Source organism: Trichoplax adhaerens, genomic scaffold (assembly GCF_000150275.1).
Source record: "Trichoplax adhaerens TRIADscaffold_30 genomic scaffold, whole genome shotgun sequence".
NCBI classification, from domain to species: Eukaryota; Metazoa; Placozoa; class Uniplacotomia; order Trichoplacea; family Trichoplacidae; genus Trichoplax; species Trichoplax adhaerens.
The window spans coordinates 283,819-304,419 of record NW_002060970.1 but is presented as its reverse complement, the minus strand read 5'-3'; the positions used below and the strand labels follow the sequence as shown (position 1 = coordinate 304,419).

At 34.0% G+C, this 20,601-nt stretch overlaps 1 protein-coding gene across 1 annotated transcript; it reads right to left on the bottom strand.

The window, feature by feature from the left end:
• Nucleotides 1–3,015: 3,015 nt before the first annotated feature.
• Nucleotides 3,016–16,227, bottom strand: TRIADDRAFT_64387 (uncharacterized protein; the record flags this gene model as incomplete). Its single annotated transcript, XM_002117793.1, has 21 exons — nucleotides 3,016–3,664; nucleotides 4,417–4,543; nucleotides 5,313–5,423; nucleotides 5,824–5,928; nucleotides 6,005–6,109; nucleotides 7,416–7,607; nucleotides 7,720–7,842; nucleotides 7,933–8,043; nucleotides 8,234–8,344; nucleotides 9,210–9,272; nucleotides 9,486–9,614; nucleotides 9,794–9,916; nucleotides 10,003–10,113; nucleotides 12,071–12,178; nucleotides 12,279–12,443; nucleotides 14,756–14,771; nucleotides 14,923–14,985; nucleotides 15,086–15,175; nucleotides 15,466–15,540; nucleotides 15,681–15,785; nucleotides 16,117–16,227. 21 exons carry the CDS (start codon nucleotides 16,225–16,227, stop codon nucleotides 3,016–3,018), a joined length of 2,793 nt encoding a protein of 930 aa, XP_002117829.1.
• Nucleotides 16,228–20,601: the final 4,374 nt, after the last annotated feature.

Below are 20,601 nucleotides of genomic sequence, written 5' to 3'. Positions count from 1 at the left end.
TATTAGATGCTGAATGATTTTCATATTGTAGCTGTAATACAAAATCTGTTTTATGGCTTTGTGGTACTGATCAAATTGACCATGTGATTGCAAGCTTCTAATGTCTCCTAATATTAGATTTCTCTGTATATCGCTAATAATGTGGCCGATATTTATAATTATTATTATTATCAAATCGGCTTCCTATCAATTCTGTTCCACAATCACCTTGAATAAATACCCTAACATTAACTTCTAATTCTGATGGTGAGTTTTCCTGTATTCGTAAGCGATGTTCATAACTGACAAATTGATATATTTATTTATTTTTATACTACAATTGGTGTATGTTCTGACAAACGAATTTAGCCAATTGACACCGTGGAAGTATCTTTTTGTAGTTATCATAACATACACTGCTAAGGCATTAGCAAAATTTATGAAATACTATTGAAAACGCCACCGTTGATTAACCTACAAGGGTTCCTTATATCGTGCTCTATGTTAGAATAATGGCTTTAATTTTAATCAGCAACACGTTGATACGTATTCAGCATAGCTTAGACGATACTGAAGACTTCGTAAATCGTGGTTGATTTGACCTAGTCTATATTTATCAATGAATTTTCATTTATGATAAACATTTACCAATTCATTTTCTGCATGTAGAAGGAATAACCGCCTTTAGTCTACATACAATTGCCCTATAGGTGCTCTTATTCGATGATTCAGGCGTTGATGTGGCTTTATGATGAGTTAAGTGCAGGCTGTTAGCTAAATTTAAAGCATGTTTAGATGATAAACCGTTTCGTCCTTATTGCACAGGACATGTTAACTTCATAAAGCAGTTTATATAAGATCAAGTATTTACAGATAGTATTTACTGAATATAATCAACTACTTTAATGTACTTTTGATTAAGGTTCAGGATGCGATTCATATTGCTTAGGGCTGGTATTACTGTAAGCTGCCAGAAAGTGCCCTTCTACTCCAATTTTTTACAGTATATGTTGTAATATTTTATCCACATTATACTGTGCTAATGTAGGATTATTTAATTTGTTATATGGAGCAGTAGATTAAAGATATTCGTACATATGTAACGGAGTATAATACCCACTAGGCTCGAGATCTTGTCTGTATGCTTGTAATTAACTTGCGCTTACTGACGGGTAATAGAAATCAGTACTGGGTATATAAGTATCTGTAATTTGAAAACATCACTTTTTCAATTCCACTTACGCCTTGCAGTTCTTACTAAGCCTTTCACAGTAAGTAAAGCAAATACATAACACATGGAATGAGGATAATGGATGAGCTGCCGATTAAATGTGACAAGATCAATATCTCAGTTTTCAATTTAATTTCTAAATGGGCACGGCCGAAATTTTTAACTAATTTAATTGTACTGATGCTGCAATGTTATTACTGTAGGATTCAAAATAAACAGAACAACAGACTTATAACAAGTTTATCTTAGAGGCAGCATTTGCTAGGGAAGAATGAGGATAACTTTAGATGTACCATAGATCCTCTGATCGGATTTGAGATGCTCCCGTAGTACAAGTATATTAGAAATTTTTATTATTGAAAGAATATTAGTGTAGACTATATTATTAAAATTTAAAGTGTTTACTCTATGATAATACTACACCCTAGCAATCAGTAGATGGACTGCTTACTTAACAATTCTAGGAATTTTCCAACTACGAGCTGATTGTACAGCGTACAGTAGATGAGTTCCAACGCATTTTTAGTTTGTTAATGTAGGAATGAACACATAATTTATAGGATTACTGACATTCCTATCGTTGTGAGAGTACAATTATGTCACTGTTTCAAAAGCTTTTAAATTGGACTTAACACTAGTGTTACGGAGCCATGCTCCGAAATATTAATTGCTAAGTTAATTAAAATATCTCATTTAAATTATTGTTTGCTCCAGTAGCTTATTAGATATTAATGTTTATTAATAAGTACGTGTTCAATATTGTTGACATCTCGGAGCTAACACGCTTAGTCTGTAAACGTTAATTAATAACACCTTAAGTGTAAGATCAATTACTTTGCAGAGCCTTGAGGCTCTAGTTGCTATACTAGGATATGTATATTGTACAGTGTAAGCCGCTATTTCATGAATATTCACAAGTGTACCATCGGCGAGACTATAAAAAGCGGAGTACTAGCTTAGCTTCTCAGTTCCAGTTAGTCATTTGTAGGATCTTGTGACTATTATTGCTAAGAATATTCTTACGTTTTTCTTTAGTACATTTTACGACTAAGGTTAACGAAAATAAAGTAAAGTATTTAAACCTATTACTCAATAGTAGTTTTTTTGTGTAGCTGAGAGTTCAATTACGATAGGTCCCTAAGTTAGTTGGGAATACAAGTACTAGTGAAGATAGTGTTTAAGACCCGGTTTCTTATTACAAAGAAGAAGATTTGTAACAACTAGTAATAAAGCTTAGGAGTATTACATCGTATTTCTCGTTCAATTGAATTTAACGCTAGTTCTGTAAAGCAAATTAATTTCCTTTCTTTATTAAAATCTATAAAAATCAACACCAGAAAGCGATTAAATATTCATTGTCTAGGATTAGCTACGGTAGAAAAAGTACTCCCTACTATATCAAAGTTAAATCCATTCTTGTGTAATTAAATTATTCACAATTCTATTTCCTGAATTAGATAAAACTATTGCAACATCTAGATTCTAAAAGTTTACTCATAAAACTGTTGTAATAGCCTAATAGAATTGCAGTAGATCCACTTGCATTGATCGCATTTTAAACAAACATGAAAGTATTGTCGAATAACCATATTACCCCGTATTTGTATCGTAGACCTTTTAATACAGACTATACTATTTTTAAACATGACATATGAGCGTAATTGGACCTTATAATCAATTCTATGTGTGTAAAAATTCAAGTAACTTCTATTTAATAAGTCCTATAATATGTTCTACATAGCAGATCCATTTTGATTGTTATAGGAATAAAAGGCTGGTCTTTCCCATTTCAAAGTCTTAGCTCCTCATATCTTTCCGCCAATCCACCAATTAGTTGTACTCTGTGGAGTACTACTGCATGTAAATTTAGGATTATATGACTGGTAATAACCGAAATTATCTTCTCCGCCAACGGAATTAGGATAACATACCTTACCATCACAGCAACGCGTTGTAGAAGAATCTGTATGAAGATGAGAATTCGAAGAAGCCCAGAAAGCCCTGTTACAATTTCTGCATTTATGTCCACGAATATCCATATAATCGACTTGAAAGCACTGGCCCTGACTAACATAATTTAAAATATTAAACTGTCGAAAATAGCCACGCATATAATTGAGTGGCGACTGGGAATATCTTGTTTCTGGCTTGAAGTTGCACGTTGCTCGCCACATTGGGTCACTTAATTGATGATCATTTTCATATGAAAATTTTATTTGAGCTAAACTTAGACGGAAATTGGACCAATCCATACCTTGCGGGAGTCTACCATTATTTACACCACTACTATATGGGAATGCCGTGTTGAATTTTTTATCAGATCGCTGATCAAACGAGAACGATTCGATTAATGTCCAGGCATAACCAGGCTCAGAACTAAAATCGCAATAAACTCTCCAAGCCTGCGGTACTCCAGCGGTTTCCGAACATGAATGATAGAGGTATTTCAATCCACTTGGTGGTATCAACGGTACCTTTTTCTAGCAATTTCCAGACAGGAACTTAAAGTTGGGCATTGCCCTAAATAATAGACAACGACGATTAGTTAAGGGTATCGTTTAATGCTCTTAAAGTCAATTAGTGTAATTGAAATTTGACGAGTAATCGAACTTCTTATATGCATAAAGACTTATGACAGTAAGTAAGAAATTAACTGCAAAACGATTAAGCTCATCATGCCAAATAGTATAATCTATATACATCCATTACTGTTTAGATATTATATCTAAATACCCGCATTATCTTTATCTTGATATCTTGCAGAGCAAATAATATTGATCAAGGTCATATTAGTTCATACTTTGTATACTTAGATTGAATGTATGATTAAATTTCTTACACAGGTTCAAAGTCATGATATTAAGATAGAAATTATTTACTAAACAATAAGCTTCGTCGTGCAAGATTGAATAATCTATAAATCCATCTTGTCTGGGCATGATATCTAAATTTGTGTATTATCTTTATCTTGATATCTTGCAGGATAAATAAAATAATCAAGACCATACTAGTTCATACTTTTAGTTCTATTAAACTTCTTATACACGTACATTTTGAGAGTTCGATATTAAGAGAGAAATAAACTACTAAACGATTAAGCTTGTCGCACAAGTTGAAATAATTGATAAATCTATCATTGTCTAGATGGGATATCTATATTCCAGCATTATCTTTATCTTGATATCTTTTAAGACAAAATAGAAGACATTGAGATCATACTAGATTCGCAGTGAATCCCCGTATATTGAGCAAAGCATTGGCATCTATAGCCTTTGACGTCGTCAGGAACACAGTCACCATTATGGCAGGGATTACTTTCTCTACTGCATTTGCCTAAGTAATACAAAGATAGCCTGATTAGTGAAGAGAGTAATACTTATTACAAATTATTATACTATACAATAATACGAGTAGAACCTATAATCGTGATACTTAGCGTACAGTATACAGTCTGTATGTATGTACATTGTACATATACTTTTTACTTTATATTATGTCTGCTACATTCCTACTATGGATAATATATTGCTAGGGTGTGTCTTCTATATAGCCTGTCGTAGTACAGTTTCCGCAAATAACTTATTTTTTTTATAGATAATTGCATCGTTGTATAATGCTATCTATAACGTGATAAATAATGAAAATGTAGATTTACTATCAATTGACTGATTTCTCAATAAAGTTCGGGTTTAGTTTTGTCGAAGAGAGACTAGTGGTATTAAGATATGTACAGCTACGATCAATGTTCAATTACGATGAAACTAGAAGTAGGATATTTATGGGTTGATTTCTCTTATTCAAAGTTAAGCCAGTTTTCGAATTTTCATTTTTCTTGTTGGAAATGGTTTCAGCAATAGCATGTAGCCGAAATTAAGCTTACATGTATATCTGTGGTATATTTTATGTGGTAAAGATGTTTCCTCTTATTAAGAAATCTTCTCACTGGAACTACGCGCATTAATTAGGTTATAATTTACAGATAAAACTAATAAATGCTGACTATTGTATTCCTAAAATATTTTGAATTGAAGCTACTCTGAAGGTATGAGCAATTCGTCGATAATTAATTAAATGTGTTATATATATACTGAGAGGTACGAACTTGCTTCACAGTTCAAACCATGATAGCCAGGATTGCATCGACACTGATATCCACCATTATTCATCGTCAAGCATTTACCACCATTAATACAAGGATTAGAATTACAAGCACCTATTCCATATTAAACATTATTACATGATACAAAGTATTGAATTGAAACAGTTTTACTCCGCTGACATTTGCTACATAAAATAGTATTTCTCTATAAATACTTTTTCATTTTATTGAATAAATATAGGTACATGTAGTGGAATAGATTATAACTTTATCTTATAGTACTTATCATCATGTACGGTATTATCAAATTCTAGAATAAATTCGTTAGAGTGCAAAATTGATATTAATTTTTGTTTCGCTTCTTCCTAACATCTTTTTTTTAATTCTGGAGTAAACTGGAGTAGATTATTTTTACTAAAGCTATTTTTCAGGAGCAGCTACTTATTCGACAATGTTTTTTCATCTTAAAATATATGATTGAGGCGGTTGAGATTTACTCTACATTATCACTTACTTATTTCACAGTGTGCACCGCTAAAGCCTGGTCTACATCGACATCGATATCCAAATACTGTAGGCACACAATTACCATTTTGGCAAGGATTTGATTGGCATTTACCTATTTTAAAATACTTGTTTAGATTAAAATGCGACAAGAACAACGTAATATAAAGCCTTTGAACTAGTTTTCTTACTTAACTGACAGTAAAGACCGTAGTCACCGGCATCGCAGAGACATTTAAAACCGTACTGAAGCATGCTACATGCTCCACGACGGCAAGGATCAGAAGCACAATCATCTATCGTTGACAATTATCAAAGTATAAAATCAGTACGAGAATTAAGACCATCATTTAGTAATACGACAGTTGCATTTATGTTTTAAAGGAGTCTCTCTCTAGTAAATATATTACCTTGCACTTTACTACAACGATTCAGAAAGCAAGATGCATAGCCATCAGCTTCGTAAACATTGTATCCTTGACATTTTTTTTGCTCTCACAGTTGTTATGTAGTCGCAAGGACGGGACCTAAGTTTCAAACATATACTAATTGTTTCTGTTTCTTCATCGTTCTTAACTGTAAAGAAATAAATTGATTACCGTCATAATTTTAAGAAATGTAACATTAAATGCCTAGTTGAATATCAAAATTGAAATTATTTTGATTAAGGAATGCAATAAGTTAATTAAATTCAGGCTACAGGGGTTATTATTTTAATGACAATTTGTATCGTACTCCAGGCGTGATCAATTTTTGTCTTTATCATATCAATTGCTAATCAAAACTTCCTGTGACAATCAATTAATTATTGTGTCATCAATGATATAATTTCGTTGAGTCAAGAATCATATGTTAAGACCTAGCCATTAATTAACTATTATTAAATGTCATAGGAAGTGTGTTGTGATTCTTGCTATATTCAGCATGTAGACTTCGCGATAAATTTATTATTGTTTTGCACCAACGAAGTTTATGAGCCTATATAAAAGCCTCAAAGTTCTTAATTTGGAGAAGTTGATAAGCTAGCTGATAACAGATGGCTATCAGTGGTTAGTAGTAGATTGTAAGTTGTTAGTTCGATCGGTTATTTTAATAAAGCTTTGATTCTTATTGAAGGTATTCATTCTATCGTATAAGACTCGATTCTAAGTTTGGGAGACTAAAGAGTGCTTAGAGTTAGTTGGTTAGATAGTTAAGACTACTTTAGAGGAAAAAGAATCCCGTTAATTTTTGTGTTGCAATCTCGGTTATGACACTACCTCTTATACCTTAACGATCATTTAAATCTTAATTATCAGCTAAGGTGGAGTAAAACGAAGCTTTATGATCAAATTGAGGCTTATTATAACATACTTTAGAGCACTGCAATATCTATTCAATGCGGCTAGCATGTTATTGCAGTTAGCTTAGGTAGAGTTTCTCATCGCTCCTCGTAGCTTTTGCAAAATGGATCCCATTGTATTATGTAATTTTATGCAATTTTCAGTAATCGCTGGATAGTTATACAATTCTGTAAACTTGTTCAAATAATTCTACTAACACCCTCACAGTCTTTACTATCACATCATTAGAAATCTATTAGCTACTGCATTATGGCATTACCTATGTGTTTAATACCAAACCTCCTGGCTATACTTGAACAATTGCTACCGTAGTTAGCTCGATACCATTTCCTATCGTCCAATAAAGCATGCCAATATGGGCAGTTTCTTTCCAAATTGGCATTCTGATCTTGGTAATTGGATGAATTTACTGATGTATCATTTAGTACTACAGCTGAAGCAGGACATGGATCTAAGGGGTAACGAGGATCAAGTTAAATAAAATATGAAAATTCTTAGGATCTAAATCATCTATTTATTTGTATGCTAGTAAAGAGATGAAAGAATATTACGTAGATTTATACCGATACAGGTATGGCGATCAATCCCCAATATTTTATCGTTAGGACAACTGCATTCATGGCCAGGAATTAAATCATGGCATTTATGGCTACAACCACCTTTATTTGTAGCACATTCATTAATGCCTAAAGGTAATTTTAAGATAGCTGATTGAGTAAATATCAAGACAAGTGTATTTATAGAATGGAAATTTGACTATAAATAGATTATATCACCCAGATGACAATTTACGCCAGTCATTCCTTTTGGGCAAATACACACGTATTCGTTGACAAGATCTATACAGGTTCCTTCTGAACAAGGATTAGACTGACATTCATTGATCTCTGTATCGTGTGGAAGAATAAGTTTGCATAGTATTAAGATTAGAATGGACAAAATCAATGATAGCTTGGCAGAAATTCAACACGAGATAGTTTGATATTATACCTAATTTACAAATACATTGGCATTAATTAATTAAAGAGAGTGTAAGGAATAGGTCATCAAATCACTCTATTTTATGAATTTCAATACCTTTTTCACATTTTTTTCCGGTATAACCAGACTGACACTGGCAATAGAAATAAGTTTCGTTTATTCCAATACATACGCCTTTATTTCCACACGAATGACGATTACATTTATCTAAAGTACAATTATATTTATATCAATGCAAGACGAACAGGATAATTAAGATTTTAATGTAAATATTTTACACATTGCTCTACTGCATTAGATTGAATACTCACTGAATCGAACTACACAATATCTGCTATCTGGGTTACAAGTAGGTACAGGAGAAAGGTTGTTATACATTTTAAAATTGTAGAAGAGATAACAGCAAGTGAGAGCCTTCGATTTTAGAGAAATCAGTGACTCTATTTTGGGAATTTTTTCTCTTCCAGAAAAATTCTTGCATGTGTGTGCAATTACTTACTTTGTAATAATAATTAAGATGGGCTTAGCTTTTGCTGTAAGGTCGATGAATTTACTTGAATTATTAATTTGGCTATCATATACATTTTAGACTTATAGAAGCGGTATCAGTACGAGGAAGACTTTGCTTTTTAAAAATTCCTGGCTTTAGTTTTAAAATTATTTTTTCTAATGCAGGAAAATTCTTGTGTATTTGTAATTGCCTTGCGATAGCATAATCAAAATGAAGTTAGCCTCTCATGTGCGGTCTTTTAGCTACTTAAATTATATAATTATGAATTCAGTTACTATGTATATTTTATATTATCGAAGAAGTAAGAGCTTGTAAGAAACTTTGAAATGATTAAATAGTCAGTGGCTTTGGTTCTAGAAGTTATTTTGGGACAAATTGATGCATTAATTGACAAAATCGCGGAAGAAGATGATTCAAAACTCAAAGCGAAATATCCTGTTCTCATACAGTTAGCTTTCGGCCCAGTTTGGTAATTTGGTAGGCTTAGCTAAACAGTAACTAGGCTCAAACGCTGCGGTATAAATAAGAGCTCGGATTGGGTCTCTATCGTTAATGTCTTACTTAAGGGATGAGGATCAACCATCCAAGCAGTTGCTTGGTTCTGGCATGTTCGCTGAGTTGGTTCTGTTGGTAGCATCATATCTGATGAGTTAATCTTAAATCGATACCATGCAAGACTATCTAACTTGTCATCGCATTTGATTGGATAAATCAAAGATTAAATAGCCATCGAGACGCGTCCTCAGATACTGTATAATATTTAATATTTAATGCAAATTTATTTTAATATTTAATGCAAAAACTGTATTTGATTTATAAGACTATTAAATGTATTACTTGTTGGATGATTGTCCTGCAGCCATCCAGGATATGTTGTACCACAAGACAACGGTTTTATGTATCCAGTTACCATCATCTGACTTAAATTACTACCACTAAACTGATACCAAGTATACTTCCAGTTCACTTGATCACATTTAGAATGATAGTAAGTATTATTTATTTGAGTAGAGCGACTTGGATCACTTAACTTGATTACTTTATGACAAGGATTTGCAATGTGACAAGAAAAATTATTTTAGTAGCATGGCAAATCTGTTGATAAAAATTTGCGTAAAATGAATATTTATTTTTAGATAAATTACCATAGCAAGTTTTTCCATCGTCTGATACTTGATAGCCTGCATCACAACCACACAGGTAGCTACCATTTGTATTAGTACAACCTTCCGTACAAATTGATTTATTTTCTACACATTCATCAATATCTATCCGAAAGATCAATAAGATATTCTAACATTCACTCTATGAATTTATAGCGCCTAGGGTGACTGCAATTTAATGGATATTCTACCTAATTCACAATTTATTCCTCTATAGCCAATCGGACAAGTACAGTTGTAACCGTAATTGATATTTTGGCATGTTCCATGAATACAAGGATTGTTGCGGCATGGATATAGGTCTACAAAAAGCAGTATCCGATTAATGATTTTTATTCGATATTTACAGAAATGCAGTAATAAGGCCAAGCAAAACTAAACTGTTAATTTTTTCACTACATAGCACAGCCAAAAAAAATAATAGATAAAAATTATCATAAGAGCACAGCTTAACCGAGTGGCTTAAATAGATTATCTCTCATATAAGGCAGACAACAGTGTTATCATCCAATTGTATTATCATGTTTAGTAATTAGATTGCAATCACAAGATCTAAAAATTATAGTAACCCAGAATAAGCAGAAAAAGAATAAATCACAAGAATTATACTGTAGTATTATTCATGGATTGCAAGAGAATACCATGATACCAATAAATAATTCAGTACATACTAATGTATTCGTTTTTTGTGATTCTACGGTATATCACAGTTGTAGAAGGGCAATATATTAGCGTAATAACAGCATACAAACAAGGCGTGTTATAAATTGCAGTGTACTATAGATCGTTTGACTAGAATTAGATTATTTATATTAAGCGACAACCGATTATCCGTCTTTTATACGTATAATTGAAGATTAAGCATACGTATAAGTGTACAAATACACGGATATCTGTAAATTTATAAGCTTAAGGAAAAGGCTCGACTACATGTTTATAATCGATTTTTTGTATATATAGTATAACGTTTAGGCAATAGAGTGTTACAGCACTGCCTGGCTGCTTAATGAACTTTCCATAATCCTTTAAATTGAGCTATTTTTATTACACACCACAGAGCATTATTTAAGAAGATATTCTACCGGATATTTTTTTAAATCTGAATTAGTATAGATAACGTTAAGCTTTGGGCTCACGATCAGCATTTTTTAATTGAAGTTAATTCCATTAGTAATTTATTGTACTCATTAGTAAATCTTACTGATCTTTAATATATAGGTAGTTATTTAAAATGTTTTATGTACTTCTTATGTCTTCGGTGCACATTAACTGTCAACTTGCACTTGTTGTGCCTTTTAAAAGTATAATTGAACATTGAACAAGTACCAGTATGCAAATATATGGATATCGATATATTTATGAGCTTAAGAAAACACTCGACCACATGTTTACAACAGAATTTTTTACTTATACTACTAAATTTACACGCTATCACTATTTAAAAAGATATTCAACTTGATATTTTCTTTTTTAATCTGATCGAGTGTATCGGTATATTGCATTAATCTGCGGGTTCACGATTAGTAATTTTTAAATGGAGTTAATTTGATTACTAGTAGTTCAGTAAATCTTGCTGATATTTAATATGCAGGTATGTGACAATAGCGAACTCAAAGCATAAAACTGATTAACTAATTAAATTATTAAAATGTGTTGGATGAGCTGTGCTGAACGATGTAAATTGAGCTAAAAAGCCAACAATACAGTAGAATGGTATACATAATAATCATGAAGTTGTCTGTAGAATAAAATGTAGATTAGTACAGATTATATCAGTACAGAGATTAATATTAGAAGGGTTATTCTAATTAGTACATTCTGCTTAGTACTAATTTACAAGGTAGTTTTACTAGATCAACATGGGTAGAGTATTCCCATTTTATAGTATCTCCTTGAGTCACAATCTCATTGATGAAAAGATAGTTATTCTAAAATATTTAGTTGTACTTGTAATGTCTCAGATTAGCTCGCCACAATGCCTTTAAGATATGCATATGTGCCTATTGAAAATTTGGGTCATTCATTCAGGTCCAACAAGATTATTTTTCACTTCTGCATCGCAAAATAACCTTATCGAAGTATTGACGTTATATCATTTGCTATTGCGGCATTTTAAAGTATTTCGAATAGATTTTATAACATTGCGATAAAATTATTAATACTCAATCTGCATGATTAGTTATCGTGTTGATATATCAATTTTCATTACCACAGATACGTTAGAAATTAGAAAAGAAAATAGTTCATCAATGGAGTTACCGCTTTGGCAATTTCTTCCCGTAAAATTAGCAAGACATGTACATTGATAATTCTTGCCGACTACACTACAAATACTATCGTGAAGGCAGGGATTTGGATCGCAAGGATCTAATATTAATACACAGTAAAATTGGTTGAGAACAGTACTTATCATAGCAAAATAATTAATACAAATTGAAAGTATAGCTTTGACTAAGACTTTACTAACCGGCCGGAGTAGTGCAATAACGAGAACATATATTATTTATCGATGTCGATGGTAGCCGATAAATCATGAAATCACTGCAGTTTTGGGTTAGAATATAAGAACTTTTAAAGCAGCAACTTCCCATTAAGCTGAAGCATACTTTTCTTCTGACAATTCCTTGTTCGACTAAAAGAAGCGTATCGCAATTTAAAATTTATTTATTTCATGGTGAGTATTATAGTTAAAGTAATTTCAGACTACGTTAAACACAACTATGATATGAGTTACTAACTTTATTAACATTCTAAAAAGATAATTTCCAACGGGGTACCGACTGTTAAAATTATGCATGCTCATGATGATCCTTTCAGGTCTGTAAAAAAATAAAGATATTGACTGTACTTGACAGGGGTTCTAGGTAAATTAGAATAGCAGCAATCTACGGCTAAACATTATCGATTATCAATGGAAATATAGTTGCCATTGATGAGGATTATAAAGAATTCTTATATAAAGTAAAATAAATGTTCTCAGATTTTGCTAGAATAGTTACCATCACATTGTGAATAATTTTAATATTGATAAAACTATATCGAGTATACAGTACAATAGATCAAGAGTATATAGTATTTGTATATATACATTAAAGGACTTTGTCCAAGACTGCAGTAGAGGAGTTGCAATTAGTAGACGAGGAATAGACTATTTATGACTAGTACCTAATAGTGAAAATGTACCTATATCTAATAGATCAAGAGCATACAAAAATTTTCCTATACAGTAAAGAATTTTACTCTGGGCTGCAGTAGAGGAGCTGCAATCAAGGATTCAATCATTTCGATCGTTAACCGATAAATATAGTACATATAGTAGTCGAAGAATAGACTCTACAAAACTACTAATTAGTAATGAAAATATAAATGTTATACAATGAATTATACAGACTGACATAGAATTAGCATAAATTACTAGTACTTGTTTGTTACGAAAAGGATAGCAAAGCTATATACTCGTATAGCATGCAGTGTCTTTAATTAAGAATCTCATGAAAATTAATCATTGTATTCCTAAGTGGTTAACGATCAGCATCGTAATGTTTAATATTTAAAGTAATTGCCTATATTACTAAGACTGCCGACCATTGATGGCTATTATAAGTAGGCTTTTAAAAATGATAGAATTTAACCTAGTTTTAATAAGAGAAAGAAAGATATAATAAATACTAGCAAATAGTAAATCCTATTATTTTCATAAGTCTACTTATAACCATCTACCGAAAACTATTAAAAGAATTGTAAAGCTGTAAATGAATTTCTCTGAATTTATTTAAATCGCGTTTTATAATAGCAGTGTGCCGGTCGATTATGCTAAGTATCTACCGCGATTTAATATAAGTCTATATGAAGCAAATACTTTTTGACGGAGTTAAATAGAAAAAATGAGATATTATCGTTCGAGGTCCATTAGCCATTCGTCTTTCAGTATTTTTGTAGCAAGCAAAGTCCATCTAGCTTCTTAACATTGTGTAATTCGCTGCCAGAATATCAATATTCATCACTGGATGTGGCCCCCTATGCTATGAAAACTCAATTCATGCATTTGTTTTGATAATAATCTCTAAACAATTAATCTAGAGCATATTTATTTGCAAGATATCTGAATTTGTTTTGAAGGTGATGCTAATAATGAGATTAGATTCTAGTATGGGAATTCTTCTACTCTCCAAAAAATAAATAAAAAAATGCACAAGACTGTTCTAGTATTCGAGCATCAAGTGAACACTATTCCTATGTTTACTAGGATATCAATTTAAATAGATATTTTCCCTAAACAGAAAGCTTGTCATTTTATGATGATGGATCATAGAGAACTTTGGATTTCAGTTTTGTTACATAGGTTCGATGGGTAAGCATTTAGTAACGGAAGAAATTTTTCGAGCATGTTCCATGCGAAGTATAAAGCAGAATTTGGTATAGCACAATACAGTACATAGAGATACAAGAATCCTTTAAGCCTCAACAAATGTTACTTTCTGCTAATACAATCGAATAATCGATAAAGTATTCGGCATTTGCTACAACTATCTCTTTTCTTATGTATTAAATACTTTTAGTTTACAAGATATCAATCAGAGCATGTATCGTAATTGCTATAAATCGATAAGTATATCGCTTACGTATATTCGTACAGTATATCAGTAATGATTTTAGCTCAACATTTGTACTACTGATTCTGATTGTATTATTCATGGAATTAATTTAAAAATGTTTTCCTATAAATATAACGATAGACTCAGTTACTGTATTGAAAGTGTTATCTCTATATTGTGCTCATAACAACGTANAGGGTATTACGGTAAAAATGTGCATGCAACAATTTTAAAAAGTGCGCTTATTAATTATACTAATTTGTGAACTTGGCCAAGCTTTATTCACTATATTTCAGTGCANCATACCCACGCACATGCAGATTGATGCTATGATAGCGAGTAGATGTACCTTGCTTGGTAGCAACCTGTGATTGCAAGAATGTACAGTGATGTAAATAAAATGACTACAATAATTTCTATAACAGTTTATTGAAGTGAAATTTTCGCCGCAACGAATACTATCAGAAGTAAAGCATTGGCTAAACCTATGAAAATTTTAAAAGCATGTTTTCTCACCTTATGATCCATGTCAATCGTGAAAAGTGGGCTCCCATTAAATGTATTGCCACTTCGTTTGGCCTAAGAACAGGGCGATAAAATAAAATCATTCATTCGTATTCAATACCGATGATGATTCACTTCATTTTCACTCTTGGTGGTCAGTAACAGAGTAACTTACCTTTCTGTAAGCAGCAAAGGAGGCATCGTCGTAGATAGCGACCTTATAGACACCAGTGGTTGCGGCTTTATGATCTTCAACCCAACTCACCTACGCCGTGATAGATTGTGCAATGTGGAGTAAATCATCGATATATCATTATTAGAATAATGTTGTATTTGAAGACTAGCTATTTGCGTTCTGTACGAAGTTAATATTACTATTACACCCTATCATGATTTCAATAACAATATTGTAATGTACAATTGTAATTAAAAAGGTTGCATGTGTAGATCGTAGTATATCTTCCATTGCATCGCGCAACAGAATAACGTCTGATTGAAGTGCAGTTATGACCACCAAGCTAAACTGGTGTTGTATAATGTGAGAGATAAAATCACCTCAAACGTATTTCCATCTGCGTCGCGAGCAACCGGCAAAGGTTTGTCATCGATTATAGCGTGTAACTGATCCGGCTACAAGTTTCGTATATCAATATAGAGAATAATGGGTGAAGGTTAGTGCTTTCATGACGTTGCATTTTGGAAACATGATCCCCTAGATCAATAAGCAAATTTGATCGCATTTGAAAAGTTGAAATGTATTGCAACCTTACCTTGTCTTCACCGTTACAATCGAGCTGAAAAGCTGCTAGAAAGGTGCTTTCTGATTCTAGAATTGCGTTGGACGTGGAGTACCGCGACACCGATTTCGGTGAACACTGAAGTCCTAATAGGGAAAAAGGACACAAAGGCAATTCATTTTAGGCAAAAAATGTTACAACCTTATGGCACGTCAGAATGCAATGGAGCTATTAGTTCAATTTGTCAACATTTCCCACGAAACTGCTACTGAATGAACAGCATTCTATTTCGTTTGCAGCTGCTACTTTAAAACTACAGTAGAATCATACAGTAGTACCATCATCTCCTCAATATTTCGCTTTATCCAGTAACAATAGAATAATCTCTCCCTAGAATACACGACGAGTGTATTAACTCATGAATTATTGAAGTTGTAATTTATAGTTGAATCGATTGATGGTCCAGTACTTGACGAAAGACTTCAACAACTAACATTGGCTTCCAATTCTTAGCATTGTGTCCGCATTGAGGCACATATGGGTTAGCCATTAATAATCTCATCAAGCGGACACAATTCATGAAAGCAGCATCAGCATTAAGCTTAATGTTGTTGACTTGATCATCCTATTCTATGATTTACTTTATTAAGAGGGCATCGATGGTTCACTTCATGGAGTCTCTCTCTCTATATAGATATATATCGTACTCCATGTTGTCCAATTTGGTACAATTGTGAATGATGAACGTGCGCCATTGACAGTACCCTTAGCAAACTTGAACCTTGTATAAAATTACTGAAACACGGCTCAAGGTTAAGTGGATACTATAGAGCTTGTTCTCCTACAAAGGCGCAATAGGGCATTACAGAAATGGAATCAGCATAGCGGCTTCACTACGATGTTATTTCGTTAGAAAAGAGTTTTAAACTAGGCAATGTTTGCCAATCCAGTACGGTTGGTCAGACTGAGAAGGGTTACACTATTGAAATCGACAGTATTGGAAGGATTTTGAAGGGTTTTTTCTCCAGTTGAGTCGTTGAGTGGTTGGCAACTTATAAGGTTTGCCACTGAAGCAATGATGATTAACGCGGTGTACAAGCACGCAGGCATTGATGATGCCGATTGAATACCATCGATGCAGTCAGTAGAGTATCGGATTTGTTTCCCTTTCGGACAATGTTACAACAATCGCAACATTCTCGATTTTGATCAATAACTAACAAGTCTAGCAGAATTGAGGGCAATCGAGGAAGTCAAGAAAAGCCATTTCAATGGCAATCGATTGCACAAAAGTAAACAGTATCCCATCGTGTACACTGTACAGTGGAGTCGAAGTTTCTCTCCTGGAAAGCAGTCCCCAATAGGTTCATAAAGGCTGAGAACTGGGATCATTCTTAATTATCCGATCGATACAGTCGAGCCATATTCCATCAAGTAATGGTATCCATCCATGTTTTAGTCGGTTCTCCTCGTGTGTCTTTACCAAACGTATTGATTCCGTACGATTTTAATGGCGTTTATCATTACATCTTTAGACAACGACTGTAGTCTACCAGATGATAATAGTATGCACTACCAAGTTATAATCATTGTAGAGCTAGAAATCAACTCATACATTCACAACACTAGCCATCATCCCTATCGCTATCCTGCTATCCATCAAAGTTGATGGAGCGTTATTAGCAAAGTCTTTGTGACGCTCGCCATTACAATCGACTGTTCGAGTAGTCAATTGTCATGGCTTGCGAGCAAAAATGGCGATCGACGAAAGTATGACAGTGGTTCGAACGTATTCAACACATGGCACTAGGGTAAAAGTATCTATGATAGCAATAAATGGATGGCTATCTTACCAAAGCACGGTGAAATGAGGAATAAGAAGGCGAAAAGGCCAAAATGCCAACAGGAAGCCATTGTTACTGGGAACGAATCTTTGTGGAGAAAAATGCCAACGACGGACAGTTAATAGGCTCTGAGACTGTGATTGAAGCACGCCGTACATTCACTCACTACTCGGTACGGCGTAGCGACGGCTACAGTAAAAAGAGAAAAAGACTGTACTCAGTGAACAGTGAACAGTACTGAATTTTACAGTGATAGACTGTCACTTGGTGTACTGTGCACTGTATACTCCGAATATACAGATGGACGGATAATGGACGAGGAAAATGTGGAACCATACTTACTCAGTATGGATCTTTGGTGTCTGTTTTGTGAATCACTCGTATTGATTTGAATAACATTGATGATCTTAAGAGACTGTTTTCAAGCAGAGCTTAGCAACAGGCAATGGAATACATTGAAATAGGACTTGATTTCGAAAAAATCAGTCCGTTCAGAATCGACTGTCTGCATACTAAAGTACTGTCATAATGACACCATTTGTAGATGAAATTAGGACATTCGGCCAAATATCTGTCCGTCCAAAGAAGCGGACGGTCGAGTGTGTCTAGTGTACAGTACACTGTACAGTACTGTAGCTATTCTTCGGATACTGTACACTGTACTGTACACTGTACTGTATACAGTACTACTCAAAATTATTTGGATACAGTGTTTCGCCACTTTGGAGTGAAAGTTCTTGTCGACTACATACAGAACAGTACAACGACGACACTGTTCAATCAATGTTATTATAAAGGCTGACAACTGATATTACTATCATTGAACAAGAATATCAATTGTCAGCCTTCAACTATTCGACAGTGCCATTTGCGAATCCGCATGGCTTAACTGAGCAATGATGGATCTCTACAGTATCCGAAGCTGGGATCCAGTACAGTGACTATCATTAATAGATTCAGTATGCCTTCGTGCTCCGATCTGGTCCGGGCCGTGCCGGGCCCAATTCTGCATGGACCTTTCACCCTATGACGTGTATACAGTGTACAGTGTACAGTGTACAGTAGAGTACTGTAGACGTGTAGAGCACTGTACTGTACAGTACAGTATTCACCCATGAATTTCATAAGCGTCCGGTACTGTACTGTACTGTACATAAGCGTAGACTGTAGTGAATTGAACTCGGATCGGATTTCGGATTATAATCCGAAAAAATCCGACTAGATTTCGGATCGGATTTGAAATTCATGATTCGTATATACGACTTAATCCGACTAAATCCGAAAATTCAAAATTAAGATAAAGTACTACAGTAAGTAAACTATAATACTTTGTACTGTAAAATCGGATTTCGGATCGGATTCGGATTTTATGTAGCGCTTTCAATCGGATTAAATGTTTAGTCGTAGTGGGGTTACTGAATACACTAGGCGCCGTAGAGGCTTAAACTTCAAAGCCCAGGGGGGAGCTTGTAAAGAGGGGTATAATAAGTCTAAAGTATATTAAGTACTAAAAAGTAGTACTATAAAGTACAGTAAGTACTAGAAAGTACAGTATATTAGTGTACAGTATAAAGTATACTGTAAGTACAGAATACTGTACTGTACAGTACTGTACAATACGTACAGTACAGTATACTGTACGGTACTCGTACAGTACAGTACAGTACACCCTTTACAAACCCAATTGTCCCCCTGAGTACTGTACAGTGTACAGTACAGTACAAACCAACTCGCTACAGTACTGTACTGTACAAAACTGATCAAAAATTTTGCCCTTTCAAAAACATACTGTACTGTACACCCTTTAACAAACCCAATTGTCCCCCCTGAGTACAGTACAGTACAGTACAAACCAACTCGCTACAGTACATACTTTCAGTACTACAGTACAGAACTGTACTGTACTGTACTGTACTGTACTGTATATTTTTGAAAGGGCAAAATTTTTGAAATACTGTACTGTACAGTGTACAGTCTACAAGTGTACAGTATTGTATCATGACCACCGTTTCAATGAAAGCCCCTGGTTGCTTATAGAACGCCATCTTGAAAAGAGTCTACTTATTAACACGGTACAGTCGACTGTATTGACATTCTTTCCCTCCTTCAGCAATGAAAAGCGCTCAATGGAATAGAGGCAATTTCAACGGCATTCTCAACGCCATGAATAATCCTCCTGGCCAAAATGTAAGTTCAAATCGTTTACAGTATACCATCATGCTATTCGGATTGAAGGAATTGGAACCAGGGAGTGCATCGGTGAAAAATGGCGATACAAAATTTCTTCATCTTAACAGATAGTCACGGAGAATGGCAGTCACTTTGCAGCTGCCTAAAAATGGATCCTATGACTCGCCACCATCCATCCAATGTCGACGCAAGCTTTCCTTTTCGTCTAGTCAACTTGATAGTTATCGTAGCTTGGCATGATGATGATTGACGTATTATTGTTGCCTCATTGCAACGTAGACACTCAACATGAGTTCAATGCCACTTTTGCATGTCCAATTCAAGTCGTTCAGCCTCATTCATCGACTACTGTACCGTGTTGAGCTCGTAGTCAACCCTTTCCTTTACTTTGGCTGGCTGCATCTTCACTACGATCATATTGTACTTGGACGATAGCATATATAGACTCGATACGAGTATATAGCGATGAGTGGAAGACAGACTCGATCACCAATATCTTTGCTAATGGATGAATACGTTAGGAATGAATAAAAAAATTGCTTTACAAATCGACATGCCACGATCTTACTCTATCTTATGCTATCACCCCACCCATTGCCCATCGATTGCACGACGTTACATTACTATTTCGTATACTGTACAAGTGTACTGCGAGTGGTTGATATTCTTCATCTTGATACAACATGCTATAAATCACCATAAAGACGACAACAATCTCCTTTCTAAATACATCACTATTGATTACTAATCCTTTCTACTCGATGATTCTCTGAAGTCATGATGATAATTGAATTATGCCGTTATTGTCTGTATTACAGAGGCCTCGGAATGGACTTGCAGCTGCTCGTCTCTGTCATCAAGTTGGCGATACTTCTCGAGCAATAAAGTATGTTGAATAGGCGACCATTTTCGAACAGTAT